The 20,856-nt window shown below is 30.3% G+C and overlaps 1 protein-coding gene across 1 annotated transcript; it reads left to right on the top strand.

The window, feature by feature from the left end:
- The first annotated feature begins 1,275 nt into the window (after positions 1 to 1,275).
- On the top strand, positions 1,276 to 12,667 carry LOC130813954 (nicotinamide adenine dinucleotide transporter 1, chloroplastic-like). The gene is made up of 9 exons (XM_057679893.1): positions 1,276 to 1,699; positions 1,776 to 1,871; positions 3,905 to 4,011; positions 6,023 to 6,071; positions 6,149 to 6,261; positions 6,463 to 6,557; positions 9,080 to 9,168; positions 9,258 to 9,352; positions 11,568 to 12,667. The coding sequence occupies exons 1-9, from the start codon at positions 1,642 to 1,644 to the stop codon at positions 11,802 to 11,804; spliced, it is 939 nt and encodes a 312-aa protein (XP_057535876.1). The 5' UTR covers positions 1,276 to 1,641; the 3' UTR covers positions 11,805 to 12,667.
- Positions 12,668 to 20,856: the final 8,189 nt, after the last annotated feature.

Raw genomic sequence — 20,856 nt, 5'->3', positions numbered from 1 at the left:
TAAATATACTTTCTTCCATTTGAACAAATTAGCATTTGTATCACATGTAAACAAAGTTAGTCATTAAGTCAGTAACCCGTACAAACTAGGATTCGGATAGTGGATTGCGGACATATCATATTCGTGCCCAAATTCTTTTAGTTCGAAATGTAGGCGTAGGAATCTTCCCACCACAAATCACAGTTTCTTGATGGTGATGTGGAGAGGCACAGTGATCACACCTCTCAATTCATTCATATCCAAGTAGCAGCAGAGGCCAAATGCCAAGAATTTAATTCCAAAAAAGAAAAAACAAAATGCGAGAAATTTCTAACACCAAGTGATCAATATCCTACTCTTACGTGTGGGCTGTGGCTCTTCTTCTACACTTTCTTTTCTAAATAAATTAAGAATAATAATAATAATAATAATAATAATAATAATAATAATAATAATCCAAGCGTGACGAATCGGCGTGTTGTGACTTGTGATATTCATGAAAACAAGGCTTTACTAATGAATCTAACATTAATGAATTTAATTGATTTAATAGTTGAATAATTTTAAACATGTTAAGAGTGAGTTTTACAAAAATGTAGGAGACTAAAGAAGCTAAAAATAATTTAGATGATATAAGTAAATTAAATTACTTTATTGAATATTTCATGTTCTTATCAGAATGTTTAATTGTATTTTGGTGAAATTTAGTAGAAATGATAATTAAGTTGGAGAAATAAAAAAAAATTAAAAAATAAGTGGATCCTCTAATTTAGTAATTAAAATAGAGACAATAAACTTATGGGGAGATTAAAAAAAATAACTACTATTGCTAAAAAAGAAAAAAAAAATGCAAAATTGATAAACATACTATAATGAAAGTGGTGCAAATTTAAAATTTAATAAATTTAAGATAATAAGAGTATTAAATAAAAATTTAATTAATTATTTTCCGACAATGACATAAGATATTTTTAATTAAAAATTTTATAAATTTAAAAATTCGATAATAATAATTTAAAGTTAAACGACCCAAATGGAGAAAATAGGCAAAGTGGGTACATGAGTCTATAATTCATTTATTAAAAAAAGTTCACTAATTTTTTTGACGTGGTCTCATAGTGAAACGACTTCAATTTAATTAATCTAAACTATTTTTAAAAAGTCCAAATGTAATTTTTATATTTTTTTATACTTAATAGACATTTTGTATAGACTAGTCTCACGATAAAAAGATTCGTGCAAAGGGGTCAATAAAGTAATAAAAATCCCAAAATATTGCATAAAATTAGGTATTTCCACATTTTCAATATTGAATTTATCTTTCATATTAGTGAACAACTCAAATCACTCAATTATATATTTCTTTTAACAAACGAAGTAAACAACTCCAACCTCTAACCAGATTTCATCTCTTCCTCTTTCCATTCACCGGCTTCCGTTCGTACACGAATCCTCACAAACTTCATGGCCTCAACTTTCTCTCTCTAAAACCACATCGATCTTATCGGAAACCCTAAATCTATGCATCGGAATTTGCCTTTCTGGCGATGCAATTCTGCTTTTCTACTATCTGCCTCTCCCGGGAGGATTCTTTTCCAATTCGATCATCTTCTTCCCTAATTCAGCTTCATTCTTCTCGTTATTGTGCGCAATTTTGCCGCCATGGCTGCTGCCGATTCTACTTCAATGCTCTGTAATGCCGGTGCCGGTGCTGCTGCTGGTAATTTTTTTTTTCAATTTTGAGTTTTTAGTCGCGTAATTCTTGATGTAGATGTGATAATCTTGTTTATTTGCAGGTGTAATTGCAGCGACTTTTGTGTGTCCTTTAGATGTTATTAAAACTAGACTTCAAGTGCATGGACTTTCTTCTCTTGGAAATGGCGCCGCAAAAGGTTGTATTTTTTTTGTTTGTTAACTCTTGTTTGTAGGATTTTATGTAGTTATTTCCTTTTTTGTTGTTATTTTCCTCATGAAGCAATCATTTATAAATTATGAGTATCTCGAGGAATTACAAATCACTAAAGTTGGAGTGCATCTATTTTGATGATGAGATAACCATTTGAGTTTTTGTTTTTCATTAATTGTAGTTTTAGAAATTTGATGGCTAGTTTGGAAAAGTCAGCGTGAGATAGTTTTATCTAGATCATCAAAAGTGCGCGTGTGAGAAGATAATTTTTGATCATTCACTTGGAAAGGAAAGGGAAAAGGTGGTGTTTTGAGAGAACCGGTTTACTTGGTCACATGCCAATAGATCATAGCATTGGAATTTGGAAGTGGTGTTGCTTTATCTGCTGTTTGTTGAATGATTTTGAGTTGGTATGCGAATGCAATTCTTAACCTTTTTTTGTTATAAGTAGCCCAAAAGTGCACTACTACACCATTTGCTCTTTTGGATTGGAGTTCATTTGTGATTTGTGAATAAGCTGATACTGATTAGAAGTTTTTGGAAAGCATTTAAAGAAGAAGATGGATGTCAAAGAAAGGGACTTTGTAGTTTGTATAGAGTTTGGGGTTTTCAGTTAGTTAGTACGTGATGTTGGAAGATGAATCAACCAAACTAGGGCACTAGGCTAGGATAAGTGTAGATAAGGAGAATAGCTTGAAAACACATGATAGTTTTCTTTTTTACTGGGTTTGTATGCCTCTCCTTTGAAATGCTCACAAAAACATATTAGATTTATGTTTTTTTTTTACTTATTTCACAAGATTCAAATACGAAACAACACAAGTTTAACAAGTTTTTTTGTTTATTTATTTATTTTTGCAAAAATCTGCCTTTGAATGTTCAATTATGGCTTGCTTTTATAATGGAGTAAGTCAGCTTATTTAAAATCCTAATCAAACTTATACTAATTTTCCTATTAAAACTAAACATACTTAGATAAAGATTAATCATAGTCCAGTTGCAATTGCAAGCTAAAGCACAACAACTACTTTGCAACTCACAAGGACTGTTCTGCATGATTATGCTTTTAGCTATTGAACAATGCTTTTAGCTACTTTAAGATTATTTAAAAAAAATCCAAATGGAAAATTTTAATCAGCTACGCTATTGACAATAGAAAATGATTCAATGTTTGAACATTTTTTTAGTTAAAATCTAGGTGCTTTATCGAAGAATGCTTGAGAAAGGCCTCGAAATTGTTCAGTTACAATGTGATTGTTTATGGTTTATAGAGAATGGTAGATGCAAACTAAGCTTTATCTTTGTGTATCTGTGGTCATAGAATTTTTCAGAATTTGAGAAATTAAATAATGCTATGAGTGGGAATGATAATTTCATTTGAAAATTGAAAATTGCTCAAATTGAGTGTTTGTTAAATCTAAAAAATTCAAAGTTAGATTTAAGTCAATTCTACCCTTCTAAAAATAGTTAAAGTTGAGAGTCAAACCTTGTCATTCTCAAAATTTTCATTTATGATTTCATAATTGAAATATACAATTTGAAATTAATTATTTGTTCTCATATACAACCCGAGCGAATTTGGGCCATAGATTTTCTTTATACCTCAACTTCTCTATTGTAAATTTTGGGTTTGGGCACCATTATTTTGTTAAAAGAAAATTTTATTATCATAAGAATGTCCACACAATCTATCAGAAGAGGAAGACGAATTATCTAGAATGGACCTCTTTTCAAGCTTAGATGGAAAAATAAACACAATACATACGTGTAATGGGAAAGAAACCGTTACGATAAAACCAATCTACAACCAATAGAAACAGTTTCGGTACCATTGTTACTCAAAATTTTTGTTAAGATTGTATACCAATAGCAGAAGAAAAAAAAACTCGAACATACAGACCTTTAATATAATTTTGACTTCTTTAGTAATCATTTTTGTATTCCATTATTCCAATATGTCATTAATTGTTTTCGTTTAATTTATTTTATGTCTGATTGGTTGAATTTATTTTCAATTAGGTAGCATCATTATCTCTAGTTTGCAGCAGATAACCTATAAGGAGGGTTTGCGTGGAATGTATCGTGGTCTTTCTCCTACTGTCTTGGCCTTGCTTCCGAATTGGGCAGTAAGTAGCACTTTGATTTTTTACGTAGTCGGTGAAGAACACGACTTGTTTTATTTTGTGTAGACTTTTTTAGAAATTTATTCCACTATACAAGCAAAGTGAAATTCTATTTTACTGTGTTATCATTATTATTCCATTACTTTTAATTAAACTTAGATGAGGGTTGGTATTTTACAACCGTGAAAATATCGGAAATTTGTTCGTTTTAGCTTTTCTTCATGATAGATATTTTTGGCGGTGCAATATGTAGACGAGCTCTTGCTCAAGACTCCAAAGTCCAAATGATTCAAAGTTTATCTTTGTATACCTTAAAAGCATATCCATAATTGAATAGGGTCAATTTTTTCGTGTTATTGAAATATAGACTCTCCATGCATCTTTTGTCTATACAAACTTTTTGGCTCACGTGAGTGATTGATCTAATTTAACATTACACCATAAGAAGCTGAGTTTAAAGAGAATTATATTGTTCTCAGTGGCACGGGAAAATCAGTCGTGTTTGTAGATGCCTGTGTTCATTTATGTATTATGTGCATAGGAAGTTAAAATCATGTAAAATTGGTTGCAATGGATATTGCATTGCCTAATAAATTGGATTAAGGTTCACCAACAATTGTGTGTATCCCATAAACCCCAAGTATTACATTCACATCTTGATTGGGGTTGATCATACTTTCTTATGGAGCCATAACATAATAAAAAGTGAAGTTGCATTGTGACATTTTTCCTTGAGCTTAATTTATTGATTAGTAGACAATAAGTAGTAATTGTGAAATAATGTGTTGATTGAAGAACATTAACTTAGTTATTCACATTGAACCTACCGTTTCAAATCAATCAGAAACCAAGCTCTTGGATATTGTTTGGTGAAGTTTGACTTTGCCACTTTGCCCATTTTAAATCTCGAACAAATTTCTCAATGTGTCCACTTGATACAAATATTTTCAAATTCTGGAGACACTTAAAGTTCAAATTCCAAAAATTGCTTGTTGGAGATTTTATTGGGCGTTAAAAACAAGCTGTCTTTTCCGGCTCCTCGTGCTCTCGTGAAATTTTGACTTTTAATTGAAAAAATTGTTTGGTGGTATTTCTAATTCAGTATAATGGAGGTTTCTAGTGGTTAATCTCACTCAAGTTTGGTGGCTGATAGTGGAGTTGCTGGTGTTGGATGTTATAGAACTGGTTGTGGTAGTTTGCTAAAGGAATTAGGGTTGCTATTATTTGGCCTAAGAGGAGAAAGAGGGAAAGGTTTGCGGAGTTGAGATTATGGTATATATCTGTTTCCAATGATATTTGACCTTTAACATTGTAAGGGTAATAGTTAACTAAGGGTATAAGTTAAGACCCCCTTAACTTAATTGAATCCATTTTCAGATCTAAAAAATTAGATACCAAACACCCCCTTAGGGTATTTAGATGTGTGTATACATGTGATTATAGGTGAGAAGTGAGAAATGTATAACTGTAGCGACTGAGAGTTGACTATTTATTAGATTGGAGAACATTGTTTAAAAACAAGGCCGCATCGCATAGTATCGGCCGCGTTGCAAAGGTTTTCAAAACAAATAAATTGATATTTCACGCATTTTAATGGTGTAAAAAAACCGCGTTTTGGGCCGTATCATGGGATGCCTTATGATTCAACCAATTTTTAGGCATTACGATAACCTTATCACTCCCGTTACCGTTCCGTTCCCGCAATTGCGACCATTACCTTCTTTTTACACTATGTTGGAGGGTCTTACCTTTTTGGTTTCTCACTTTATTTCCTTTTAAGCATTGGTATGATTGCTAGTTTTTCCATCTTTTTACACTATGTTGGAGGGTCTTACCTTTTTGGTTTCTCACTTTATTTCCTTTTAAGCATTGGTATGATTGCTAGTTTTTCCATTAAAATTATATAGGAATTTCAAAATACCCATGATTAGATCACACCACATTGTTGTTCTTCCTAGACATGTCAACTTTTCTTCTGATTTCATTTAAGTAACCTAATCTACGTTAATTGCAGGTGTATTTTACTATGTATGAACAACTTAAGAGCCTTCTTGGATCAGATGGTTAGTGCTAATTATCTAAGTTGTCTGTCTTATATAGCCTTTGCAAGTCTAACGTATTTCCAGTTGTGGTGCATTAGTTGATGGGAATCATCAATTGTCGGTGGGTGCAAATGTGATTGCTGCTTCTGGAGCTGGAGCTGCTACTGTCATTGCCACAAATCCGCTTTGGGTTGTAAAGACAAGATTTCAGGTTATCTTTTTAAATCAATATCTTATTTTATGACTTATTGATGTCAAATATGTAATTTTTTTGCACACCAAGTAAGTTTTTTTTTTTCCGTAATAGGGCCCCTTGGTTCCTTTCTATAGAAATTTGAGAAAAGTGATACTATGCATCTATCAGTTCTTTTGAATTTTTAGCTTGGACGTTCATTTGCTTTTTCTTGGACAGACACAAGGAATGAAAAAGGGTGTCGATCCTTACAAGAGTACGTTATCAGCTTTGAGGTTAATAGCTGAGAAGGAGGGTATTCGTGGATTGTATAGGTATGTTCTTGTCACAATCCAACCTGTTCATATCTATATAAATAGTTTATGAAATTAGCTCTCCTGCATAATCTTCTATGTGTATGTGAGCTAGTGTGCAATGGGTATCACTAAGCCTCATATTCTATTTGATTAGTCATGGTATATTCATATTTTACGTTAATTCTTTACTATCGCAAAATTAGTCACCAAACATTGAAACAAGAGGTATACTCTTGAATCGACCTAACACACGGTTTTTTAAACTTTTATGATGCGGTAATATTAATTCGGTAGATCGTAAACTCACACATATGATGCGGCCTTATTTGTCACTATGTTCCTAACCACCTATGGGCAACAAATTGTTGGAAATAGAAATTACCTTGCTTTCTCCTATAGACAAAGTTCCCAAGTTCATTTTTATATGATATAATCGCTAGTAACAAGATGTCTCATCTTGGAGTAGTGTGGACCAAGTGTTAATTAAATTTAACACATATATATGCAATTGCTATGTATTTCTTCTCCGTTGCTACAGAAAATGTTTCTTTAAATTCCAATTGTAATCATTTGCTTGCTCTAGATAAGAAGAATCGTGATTGATTTCTTTTTAGAAAATTTATGATGCTTTTCTTGTTCTAGGAGTGAAACAAAACAAGGATGAAGATTGACTTCATTCCTAAACTAACCAAATCACTAGGAATCATAGATGAAGTTTCGATCCCATACCAACCTTTATTCATTTGTGATTCTAACACCATACAAGGTAATGAACTTAACAAAGTGGATTAAAACTAAATGACCCTTCGACGTTGTAACCATTTTGGATCCATCTCACACAAATGACTCAATCCTTGCCATTAGTCATGAGTTTTGGCTTTTTGTGATCATAAGCTTCTGTCTTTACCCTTTATCCTTGATTTAACTTATGGCTCGATACTAAGAGATGAATGATAAAAGTTGCGAGCAATCCCAGCAGCAATCATTTATGAGAAATACAATTTTGCATCAATTTTAAGAAAACACTAAATTATATTCTCTATTCCTAAATGATGTTTCAATATAGAATATTCACTTGATTAAGAAAGTTGAATCATTTAGATGGGAGTAAATGATGAGGTAGATGGAAGAGAATCGGAGATAAAATTGTATTGAATAATAAAGTTAGGCAGAAAATGTGGGGATCATATTCATTAAAAAAGTGAAGTTAATAGGAAAAATTTGGGAACCACAAGCATTAGAAAAGTTAATATGAACTTAGGTTGAAACATGTGAGTATCATAAGCATTATAAAATATTAGGAGAAAATATGTGGAGACCATAAGCATTAAAAAGATGTTTAAGATAGAATGATCAAGGCTGGTTATGTCCAAAAAATGTGATATATATAGAAAGATTATTTAGGAGAATAACAAGTGGAACTTGCCTAAAATGAAAAGTGGGAACATCAAATAGAAACTGCGGGAATAGCTGGTAGTTTTAAACTTTTTGAACTTAGGAACCAATTTGGGTTGTCTAGATTATTTTGTGCTTAAAATATCAGTTAGGATGAAGAAGGAAAATATGATGCAAAATCAGATTCCAAAGAATGTAGAATTAGCACCGGCCACTGATTAGAAATTTACTAGAAGCAGGGGAAAAATGAAAAGTTTGCTGCAATATCTTATGTTGCATTTTTATGTGGCAATGCAGAAAGTAAGTGGCACAAAATGTTACTTGTAGAAGCAATGAAAAATAATTGACTTTTGGTCGTGATCTTCTTGCACCTAATGAGTCATGATATGGGAGAAATGATGTGTGAATATTTAATTGATAACAAACATAAATCCTTTTCACGATCATCATGGGCGAAGTTGTGTTGCTAGCATGCAGAACTCTCTGTTTTGGAACTCTGTTTTTGATTTAGAAAAAAACTTTTGAAGTATATATAAGTGTTATGTGAAATTTGGACATTTGTGAAATTAATTCTTGTCAATCAAATAAACTCGAGTAAATCTCAAGTTGTTATCTCATTACTAAGAATACCAAGTTTAGAATTTTTACATGAATCAGGTATCAAATCCATTCTGTGGTTATAATCTAGTATCTGTTGTAGAGATTTACAAGTTTACCATCGTTCTGATAGTCTCATATGGTGTTACTGTGCCCAATTTTGGAGGAGGGAATTGGGAATATGCATATGCTGTTTAGTTATATCAAAAAGTGGTATCCGTACGTAATCATTTCAAATCAATACACTATGACTCTGTCTTTTTGCAATTAATGTGATGTGCTCATGTGCAGGCAGTTGAATGAGTCATATAATTCTGTTCATACTTCATTAAATTCTGAAAGGAAAAGAACTATTGCATAGACTCATTAAGAGTTCAAATAACAGACTTTCCTGTAGCTCGCATGTTTCGTAATTAGCATACATGCAATGTGCTTATGATTCCTGCATTGTATTAGTGCTACCTTCTTCTGTGGTTGTCTTTGTATAATGTCCATGTATGTAAACCTCACAACAATGTTTATTTTGTGTTGTGTATCTGGATCAACAGTGGCCTGGTTCCTGCATTGGCTGGAATTAGTCATGTGGCCATTCAATTTCCTATATATGAGCGAGTTAAGAGCTATTTGGCCAACAAAGGTACTTCAATTTTTCCATAAAACTTTGAAGCGGTTTTGCAATAAATATTGTTTCATGAATAAGAGTGAGCTATGGTTTTGTTTTTTTAGATGAAACTACTATTGATAAGGTTCCTGCACGTAATGTTGCGGTTGCCTCGTCGGTCTCCAAAATATTTGCTTCTACATTGACATATCCCCACGAGGTATGATGCTTCCTGACATCTTGCTGTGAGGACTTGTGAATCTCTCAAGCATTTTTTGTTTGCTGCTTAATGTGTCATAGAATGCTTATATGCTGAGTAGAAATTTTTTGAAAATGGTTCTTTGTCTTATATTCTAAACTTTTCCAGCAATACTAGCTGACGTGTTTTGTCCTGCTATAAACGGTTTTAGGGAGGCTTAAAAGCTGCAGTAGATGGTTTATATTTGTGATCTCTGGGACCAACTGTTGGAACTATAATTTTTGAGTTATTCAGCATATTGTGTTCCACTTGTTAAAATGTCTTGATGTGTTAGCAAATGTTGTAATCTTCTATTCTGATCCTTGTTCAATAATGCTGATCTTATCAATTTTTCTGCATTTTTAGTCTTTTCTTGGAAAGATGAGCTAATGATCTTATCAGGTAAAAATCACTAAAGTGGTAAAATCTGAAAACCAAACTAATATATACATATTGTGACAAAAAGTGTACATACTATCTTATAGGGTGTGCATATATTTGTAAAGGAAAATTTTCATATTATTTACAGAAATGCTATTCGAATACGTATACCTTTCAAGCATGTATGTACACCTTTTAGAAAATGTCCAATTATTTACAAAATTACCACTAGAATATGTACACCATTTAAACTTTTATGTACACCTGTTTTTAGTTTTCACCACTTTAATTATATATATATATATATATATATATATATATATATATATATGTATACATATAAAACCCATGAGACTACGTAATAACAATGTGAAACCCCCCTAGAGGGACAAAAATCCCTAAAACCCCTCAAAACTAAACAATCTCCAAGTTCCAAAAACAAGAAGCCAAAAAAAGAAACATACTTAGCCAAGAAACCAACAGCCAAACAGAAGGCAGACACACTGCTCTACCTCCATAAACAGGCGAGAACAGAACACAGGAGTGCAGCCCAGAAGAAATAAAGTGGAACAACCGACCAAAAAAACTAGATCATCCACCAAAACAGAATGGAGAGCAGCAGCTCAGTCCACAAAAACAAATTGGTTTATTCTAAAAGCACCAAAGGCCAAAGGGTAAAAAAAAAGCCTCTCCGCCTAACCAAGGCTAGAGCAGGGACCAGGAGCCCAAAAATAAAATCGCCAAGGTAGGCAAGGTCAAGTGGGGAGCTACAACTCCCTTACTCTATCCTCTTTCATTTCCAATCCCTCGCTTGCACTATCAAGTACCCCTAGGTCAGCATTTTTTTTTGCAACAACGATCCAAACCTTTTCATCACTAACCTCGACATTTTTCGGGATAGGGATAACCACATTTTAAAGTTGTTTTGGAACCCATTTCTTTGCCATTTAAGTTTAAGGGTTGGTGGGGTTCTATTCATTTCAAAACAATGACCGACTAATCGCCATTTTTGACAGAAAGTTGGCATCCATTCATGCAAGACTATCTCTTGCATCTATTTTCCACCCGAACGATTGGACGGGGGCTTAGTGACATCTATTTCCATCCTCAGTTAGCGCATAAGACACCCTTGATTGTTTGCTAGTGCAATCATCAACATAGAGGAGTTTTTCTAGAATGCTATCAGTTCGACTCAATGAATCCGCGCTCCAACAATTAGGAGGAAGATACAGGAGTTTGATCCATATAAGGATGTTCACCAGGATTTCCTTTATAAAATAGTACCCCTTCTATGGCTCTATCCATTTCCTTAAGATAACCAGTCTAAAACCCATAGCTAACGAGGGAGAACTAAGAACACTATAAAACTTATGAGCTTTTTTCATACTCCTTTGTCCCCGTTAATTTTTTAACTCATTGAAATATGTGAGGTATTGAAGGTATATGACCGCAAAATCTAATTTGAATAAATTCGCTCTAGTGCAAAAAGTAAGATGAGCAATATATGACCAGTGAAAATAAAGGATGGACAATGATGTTGCATTACAATAGTACATATTTCACCGGCTTCTTTTGGTCATTTAATTGTTATTTTGTTTAAAGTTTTTCTAGCTGTTGAAAGATATTTCTTTTAGCATAAAGTGAACTATGTTTGATCTGGAATATGTTCTTGCAGCCCTATACTCTCTTGGACTTATTCATTCTTTAAATTACTCTCTGGTTCAAATCACGCCCTATTTTTATTTGCCAATTATACTGCCCTGTTAAATAGTGCTGTATTAGAAAACCTATCTGATGTGATTAAGTTATCTGACAGGTGGTTCGGTCACGGCTTCAAGAGCAAGGGCACCACTCAGAGAAACGATACTCGGGGGTAACTGATTGTGTTAGGAAAGTATTTCAACAAGATGGCATCTCAGGATTTTACCGTGGTTGTGCCACCAATCTGCTAAGGACTACACCAGCTGCTATGATCACGTTTACCAGCTTTGAGATGATTCACCGGTTTTTATTTAAGATATTCAATCCGGACACTCAAACTCATACATTATGATGGAGCTTTGCCTATTCTGCTGCCTTCGATGAATTACTGTGGATATACAAGCTGCAAGGCTACAAGCCTACAACCACTTTATTTTCTCTCGATTCTTTGGTGGCCTGGAAACTGGGTTTACCGCAACATAGGGCTCATTCTTTCACACAATTTAGTTGTCGGATAGTACAATGGAAACACGATTAAAATGATGATGATGAAAATATTTAAGTGTACTCTTTAAGTGTCAGTTGCCAATTTGCAAAGGCTACGAAGATGTATTCGAGGTATAATTTTAGCATGCAAGTATTGGAAACTGGGTGCTGCAGCAGTACTTAATTTTTTACGCAAGGTTTTTGTGTACAGAAACTCTGATCTTTTATACGTACCTGCATCATTTTAACTTGCATCTTTACCAACTTTTATTCTCACCATTATCTTCAATTATCTAAAAGTTATAAATAGCGGATAGTTTAAAAATATGAGCATTGTGAACGAATCCAACAAGAATCCAACAAGATGTTACTTGTCTGTGTTTTTTCATATGTAGCACAAGTTAAAATGATGCAAGTATTTCTGTATGTAGTAAATTTTATTTCGTTTCTATTGTCTCTCACCACATCATACATATGTTACCTCAAATTGAGAAAGTCGAATACCTACTAGGCTACCACCAGAGACTACCACCACATAACATAGAGAATGCTTATTGTTAAAAAAAAAAAAAAAAAAAAAAAAGGGACCTTTTTTTTCTCTTATGACATAACACAAGTAGGTGTTCTTACAAGTTGCAACGTTCTATACATATGACAATGACATTGATATTCTCAATCTAGGATACCCTTTCCAAAATACTCCATTATTTTGTTTGTGTGCTAAAATTACAAATGATGACTTTTTTCTTTGGTGCATTGCACTTTTCCCATACCAAAATTTGTGGGATAAGCCTCCCCCAAATTCTCACGAGGAGTAGGACATACCCCACATCAAAGTTACAAACAAATTATACTTTTTCCTTTTTACTATTCACTCCAATATTTTATCAAAACCTTATAATTTATAAAACAATAACAATTAACAAATTAGATTAATAAATGGATTAAAAAACTTAATGGTGCATTTGTACCCACAAAAGCCAGAGTAATTACAGTCATAAAGAAAAAAGGGGTGATGGTGTGCTTATTATTTGCCAACTCATTAGCTCTAACTTAAAAGCTTTGTTCTTCACTTTTGTCTAATTATGCTTACATTTATACTAATCTAAGTTTAGATCACACAACTTTCATTGGACCACTTTCTTTTCTCTCTCTCTCTCTTTGTTTTGGGTGGGCATTCCACTTAATAATTGAACATGAGCTTGTGTTATTATCTCTTCTTCTATCCACTTCTTATACATAAACATTGAAAGAGTATAACGTATCCCAATCTTTTATTTATGGGCTCCCGTTTTTAGTTGAATACTTGGGATATATTGTGTATTCTATCAGATGCAAAATTTGATAAGAATGAACTCTTTATAACATGTATTCAGATGGTGCTATGAGAATAGTTTATATGTACTTTTAATTTACAGCTGACTTTAAAGAACTATGTAAATATCATTAATCTTAATATATTTTATAGTTTGACATTCGACGATATATAATTACTTCTAAATTTGTTTTTCAATTGATATGGAAGTAAATATACTTTCATGGGTACAAATCTATCTATTTTGATTCTAATTTCTTGTAATTACCAACCCCTTAAGCGCTAAATCCAATTACTCAAGAAATTGTGTTAAAATTAGAGCTACTGACCGTCTCTCGGTGAGACGACCTCAAATAAAAAGTCAATATTCTCATAATATGTATGAGATAGACTATTAACCCATACATGAGATGCGTCTCTTGGTAAGACCGTCTCATATAACAATTTGTATTAAAATTATACTAATTTCGTTTTATTTTTTCTATTAAAAAGTTTTGCTAACTATTTGGAAAATGGGTTATCTAAATATCAGTGAGACAATGAAAAATATCAAAATAAGTAGTGGCCATAGTTAAGTTTCCCCACAAAAATGATTCTAAGGCATATGGATGATGAAATGAGATGAGAATGTTAAGGCAAAGTTAAAGTTCCCCAATTAATCATATACATGGTCGGCCCAAAGGTCTAAGGTACACCAAAAAGTAGAGCAACAATGCTATGATTTTCATCATTTTTTTCTAGTGCTTAGTAACATGTCCATAATTTGCATAAATTAAAAATAATTTATTCTTTTATGAAATATAATGAATTTTGTCAATAGGCTATTGAATAAGTCAAGAGCGTAATTGTTTAACTACTTTTACATTTACTTTTTCAGTTCTTTTTATGCAATATTTACTTTCTGCGTAATATGTATTGAGCTAATATAATTTTATGATATATTGTAAATGAGTTGTTTATAGATTGAGTACAATTGAGAAATTACTAAATTAAATGAATTTGTAGATTTTTTTTTGAGTTTGATTCATCGACTTAATTAGACTAATTTATATAAAACAAAGGACAATATTCAACTTCACAAGACTCATTTATTCTTACTATTCTTCATTATTTCCCTAGAAACGCTCTATAAATAAAGAGAAAATTGAAAAACCCTGAATACTAATGTTTTAGACAAGACATAACACTTATTTTTATCCATATAATTAGGAATGTTATAAATTATACGGGCTCCTTTATATTTGCACGCAAGAAAAAAAAAATTGGTTTTCTTTGCTATAAAACGACTTTTTAAAAATTTTGGAATTTTTATCTTGTTTTTATGTCTATTTTATAGTAGTAGAAATTGTGATATTATAAGCTAAAAAAGAAAAAAGGTAATGATTTAACACTTTATAATGATTGTATACAAGTATTTTATATAAAAAATGATATCATAAATTAAATATTTTTGAATACTTCATAGTTCGTATTTAACAAACTTTGACGATTTAATCATCTTTTTAACTTTTCAATTGAGTTTGTTATTCGATATGTTTATTATCAGCACAGACTCAAATCTTATTTACGTTACTTTCGACCTTAAACTTATCTTTTATTTTCAAAAAGAAAACAATACCTTTCTTTTCTAAAGCTTGTATATTGATTTCCTTTATAGCTAAAAGCATAATTCTCTCAAAGTTGTAAAGCCTAGAGGAGCCACACACCAAAACTTGAAAGAAGATAATTCTTAACAAAATAGACATCCTTGAAAGAAAAGCTCTATCTTTATGTGCTATGCTAATGGCAAAGGTCCCTAGTCTAATTGTTACAAGAGTGATTCACAAGTACATACAAACCCTAAACATAATAGAATTGAAAAGATTGATTTCTTCTTTTAATTTTTTATGTAATATTATATTGTTTTACCTTAATGACAAAATATGATCCACAAAAGTTAAAAAGACAAAAAAATATAAATATAAAAATATATTTCCTTCCTTTTTATATTTTTTCACTTTGAGATAAATACATAAATAATTATATCAAAGTGGATATTATATAATTTTAAAAAAAAGTAATACTAATATTATTGAAATATGTAATTATAATATATTTAACTAAACATTATTGATTACATTGTATATGCAAGCACAAAAAGTAAAACTACTCATTATAAAAAGGTGAATAAACATTTTTACTAAAATATTTTAAGTGGGATTGTGTTCAATTCGTTTTAATATAAAATTTAATATTAATTTTCTATAATTTTAATTATGATAAATTAGAAATATGAAGACTTAAATAAGTATATTAGCACATGACCCAAGTTAGATGGGACAATAAGGTGGAATAGATGGAGTAAGAACTAAGGAAGTATGAGTAGTACATGGAATTAAGAAAAAAAAAATAATTAAGAGAAATTGGTACACTTCTATAATTTCAATGGCAAGAGCCCTTCCTGAGAGTTAGACTTGTGTGAGTTGGAGTAAGGTTTTGAGTTTGATTTTCGTCTTTTTTTTTTAAGTCTAAAAAAAATAAATGTTTATTGACAACTGTCCCCTTTGTTTATTGGTGGAATGGCAGTGAATTATGAATAGAAATGAATGTTTATGTATGAATTAACTATTGCTCAAAACCATCATCAGTGATCATATGCATTCCATTTCATATGAATCCCAACAAAATAAGACTATAAGAAGAGTAATCATTTTGATTAGTTTGGTACTCAATATAATTATCACCCTTTTCTTTTTTACCCTACCATATAAAAGTTATTAAGTATTCCATAAATTCTGATATTAGATATTCTTGTGGTGAGATTATCTCTATTAGATTAACTTAATATATATTTATTGTCTTAAAATAATTATTAAACACTTATAATGTTAAAATTATCACTTTTGTAGCCTTAAATTGATTATTTTATAATTTAAAGTGATTATTTACGATCTTAAAATAATCACTTAGAGAATTAAACCAATTAAATGAGTCAATCTGATGATAAAACGGTTTCATAAAGTTAAAAGTTTTATTATAGAATGAAAGTTTATAATGACCCACACTAACCTTTTTCTTAATTGTGTTTAATAAAGTTTTCATTTATTAATGGCAACCCGACATATGTTTTTTATGAAAATGGTAGTTTTCATTTATATATGATGAAAAATTCATATTGTGATGTATTAAAGTCTTGACAAAAAATTGCAATATGTTTATGATCGTTATAATTATTATTAAATCTACAATGTATTGAAGATTAATCTCTATCGAATTTATTTTTTATTCAAAATTTTCATTTAATCATACATAAAAGGAATTAGGAGGTATGGTTTTGGGAATTTTATTTTTAATTGTGTGCAATGGCAAACCGAGTAAGAAATTCCAACTTGCCCACGTCCCACCATTAATTATAAATTGTACTTATTTTTTAAAAAATAGTTTTGAAAAGATTGAATATCTTAAATAAATTGCGATATAATGCCCCTTTGATTATTGTTTTTGGCTTTTATCTAATAATTATGATAAATTTTTTACAAAGATCATCTCATTATGAGACGATTTAATATGGGCTGATTTAATTTTAATTTATTAAACAGTAAAAAAAAAGTTTAGATGTAATTTTATATTTTTTGACATAGAAGAATAATTTAAACTGTGTGTATAAACACGTCCCACAAAATAACGGTCTCATATATAATCACAAAAAACTTCTTAATTAAAATCCTACATCCATCACTAATTATTTGTCTTTATATTTCACCAATTATAATTAAAAAGAAGTTTTAATATATTCTTTAATACAAGAGTAAATCTGTTTGATTTTATCATTCCACTTGCATTGACATGACGTGGCACATGCCTATTTGCCTTTATAATTAAAAAAAAACTTTTTCTGTTTCGAAATAATTGTTATATTATAGTCATTGACACTATTTTTTTTTCAAGTTTGTTTTATATGTATCTTTAGGAAAATCTTATTTTATATATTCCATTTAACGTGTAAGAAAAAATATAGTTAAATAGGATATTATTTGAATCGTCTAATTATATATTTTTATGATATTAATTTTTTTTATTCTTCATTTAGCAATATTCAATATATAAATAATCAAAATAATGTATTAAATTGTATAAAAAGACAAATATTTCAAGTATAATGATTGAGAGAAAGTAATATACTGCAAGTAGTTTTATCAAAATAATAATGTCAAATTTCAACAATTTATTTAAAGATAAAAGATAACAAAAAGTCAAAAACTAAGCGGAGGACACATGTTAAAAGAAGAAGAGCGGGACCCATCGTCCTTGAAGGGACCCACTTTTATGGTCCCACCGTCCCGAACCTCTTTTGCTTCATTTCCGAACCACTTTTTAAAAATTTTTGACCGTTAGATTTTTGCATGTCTTTGGACTATTTTACCCTTACCTCACTTGCGAATGTTTTCCTATAAAAAATAGTATGTTTGATGGTATATTAACACTTGTTGGGTGTATGTTTAAAATAAACTTTGTCTTTACAATTTAGTGGCATTAAACAAATCACATATTTTCGTATGAGATGGTCTTACCGTAAAACATACATCATATTTGGGTTATAGTCTAATAGTAAAAACTTTTAACTTATGATCTTCCTATTTTAAGTTCATCTTACTGTCTCACAGTGAAATAGTCTCATACAAGACAGACTGTTAGAAAAATTGTATACACAAGAGTGAGTGGGCTGATTCCTAAAGCCCATCAATGAAATATTTAACCTAATTACTATATTAAATATATTATTTATATATTACTTTATTATATCATAAATCATTTATGTGATTGAAGTTTCACTTTGACAATTTTCATCCAAACGCCTTTTATTAATTACATTTTTATAAACATAAACATTACATATTTTCATGAAAAACATCCCAATACATAAGAAACATGTATCCAAAAACATAGACAACCTAAATTTCATCAAAGGAATCAAAAAAAAGAAAAACATAAATGGAAATTATAAAACTAATTAAAAAGGCAATTGTTACAAGATTATTATTGAATATAGTTGACCTATTTAAAAGGCTTCATACCAATTTAGATTTGGATTACTTATAAACTTATTAAGGCTTTGCTTGACTATAGAACCTGCTTCTTTAATCATCATGTCAAAATTATTCTCAACACAAATCACCAAGATTAGATTCCCCATCGCGAGGTCAAGCTGAGAAGCCGCCCACACATCTTTTTGTAACAATTTAGCATACAACCACGTTCTATTTGCTTCATTGTATTCATATTTTTTCAGGAATATTTGGCTCTTGATACCAATTGTTGGCCCACCCATTGTAAATAAATCGCGTTAGTATGATACTGTCTATTTTAGGTGAGCCTGCACGAATTTATTGTTTAGTACCTCCTCAAAAAGTCTCATACTAATTTAGATTTGATTCGTTTATATATTTATTAAATCTTTTTTTTGATGTGGGACTAAGTGTAGATCTCTTTTTACTTTGATCATGAAAAATTCCTTCATATCATTTAGGCGCAAGCTCAACTCATTCATTCAAACTAATAATTCTAACTAGATCAAGCAATAAATTTAAAAACTTTAGATTAAATGTTTAATTTCCAATTATATATTTTCTTCGTCTAAGTACAAAGTGACTCATTTTGTTCTTGAGTCGGTGCACCATTAAAATCTCATTTCTTTATTTGAAAAGTTATTTGTGATTCACATTTGTTTAAGCATATAATATTTCTTCAACAATTTAGATTTATCCATTAAACAAATAAACAAAAAACTAAAATGGAGGAGTAGCACTATAATCCATTTCTTTATACATAAAATACTTTCATTTTTATATTATTTACAGTTTGTTTTGACTTCTTTTAATACTTTTTTATATTTTTAATATTATAGATAAATATTTGATTAATTGTTAAAAGTACGGACTGATATTTATATTTTGAAAAGTATTTCAAAAAAAAAGTAATGAGTATTTAAAATAAAAAGCAATGAAGTATAGTATAAGTAGTTTTATTTAGTAAAAAGAAAATTGAAGTACTAGTACTTGGATTGGATGTTTATATGTTGTGTGATATAGAAGAGAATAAAAGAGCACATTTTAAGGCATCATTTAAGGAAATAAAATATAAATGGTTTGGTTTCCTTCATCCTTAAAAAAAGGTCTTAGAACTAAATCCACTATAACAATATAGAAATCAAAATTACAATTAAAAACAACTCTACCCTTTACTCTTTATTAGTAGTCACCACCACCGCCCTTTCCCCACTTCACAACATAGCAAATTAAAATAAATTAAACTCGGCTTCTTTTATCAATTTCTATCGCTTTTCATTTTAGTTTATCTTATTAATTTTATATTAATTTATAATTTATTTATAGTGGTATTCAAAATAGACCTGACAACTCAATATTTACTTGACTTTTTAACCAAACTCAAATTGACCCGACTTCAAAAATGAATTTAAAACAATATAAAAATCAATGTAAACACAAGACTCTATTTTCAACCGACCCGAAACATTTAACTCAAAATTGACTCAATAACCTAAATAAACACCTACTTATTTCTATCATCTACTTGTTTTTGTCTTTTTTCAAACTCAATTTTCTTTCCATTAATTTTCACCCAAAAAGCATTAATGATTGCTAAATAAAAAGAACCACAATAGTAAATTTATAAAAGTAATTTATACTTCTCCTATTCTATTGTGAACACTATTTATCATTTAAGCTTATTTTATATATTACAAGTAATGTGTCAGTAAAACTATAGTCAAGTGAAATCTTGTTTGAATCGTCAAATCGCATACTTTCATAATATTAATTTTTTATAATTTTGAGATCTGTATCATTCAACATATAAATAAATAAAATAACACATTGGACGACGTAAAAAGTCAAATGTAGCAAGTATAATGAAACGAAAAAAAAAAAAAAGAAAATTAGCCTATATTTCAGTTAAATTAAATATCATTTTTTCAGGGAAAAATCTTAGGATGAATTCTCAACATTTTCTTCTCTTTTTTTTAACTTAACCAGCGTCCTGTAATCAAAAAAGTAATTCGTAAATTAATTAATGGATTAGCCGTTAAATAACACTTTAATGATGATCAAAATGACTGATTCTGATGGTCTAATTAAGTGTATAAGTGTGAGTGGAAGTTGTTGTTTTCAACAAACTAAGAATATGATGCATTACCTTCCTTGACCCCATTTCCTTGTTCAACAATGTACCTTCATTTTTTACTCTAAAATTTGAATGGTGTTTCAATTGTTTTGTGGACATAGGGTATATTTCGCTACTTTTGTGAAAGACCGTATCTCAAATATACGACCTTAAAATAAGAGATTTATATTTTTATTTTCTTTTTAATTTTATTAATTAGGCTAAAAACCCATATATATACTGTGTCTTTCGGAGAGACCGTTTTCCACAACAATTTGTATAAAAAGAATCAAGAGGTTTTATACTTGATCAATGTTATATTTACATTGCAGTTATATATATATATTTGGTGTGCGATTTGTAAGCAATTCACCGGACTAGTTTTTTTTGGGTGATATCTCTTGTTTACTATAAAAATCACAAAAAAGCCAAAATATAATACTTA

This window comes from Amaranthus tricolor, chromosome 5 (assembly GCF_026212465.1).
Source record: "Amaranthus tricolor cultivar Red isolate AtriRed21 chromosome 5, ASM2621246v1, whole genome shotgun sequence".
NCBI classification, from domain to species: domain Eukaryota; kingdom Viridiplantae; phylum Streptophyta; class Magnoliopsida; order Caryophyllales; family Amaranthaceae; genus Amaranthus; species Amaranthus tricolor.
Note: the sequence above shows the minus strand (reverse complement) of the source record. Positions and strands in the feature narration are given on the sequence as shown.

Coding starts and splice junctions, on each gene's coding strand:
- LOC130813954 (XM_057679893.1), top strand. CDS start 1,642: ATGGCTGCTGCCGATTCTACTTCAATGCTCTGTAATGCCGGTGCCGGT. Junction 1,872..3,904: donor TGGAAATGGCGCCGCAAAAG/GTTGTATTTTTT, acceptor ATTTTCAATTAG/GTAGCATCATTATCTCTAGT. Junction 4,012..6,022: donor CCTTGCTTCCGAATTGGGCA/GTAAGTAGCACT, acceptor CGTTAATTGCAG/GTGTATTTTACTATGTATGA.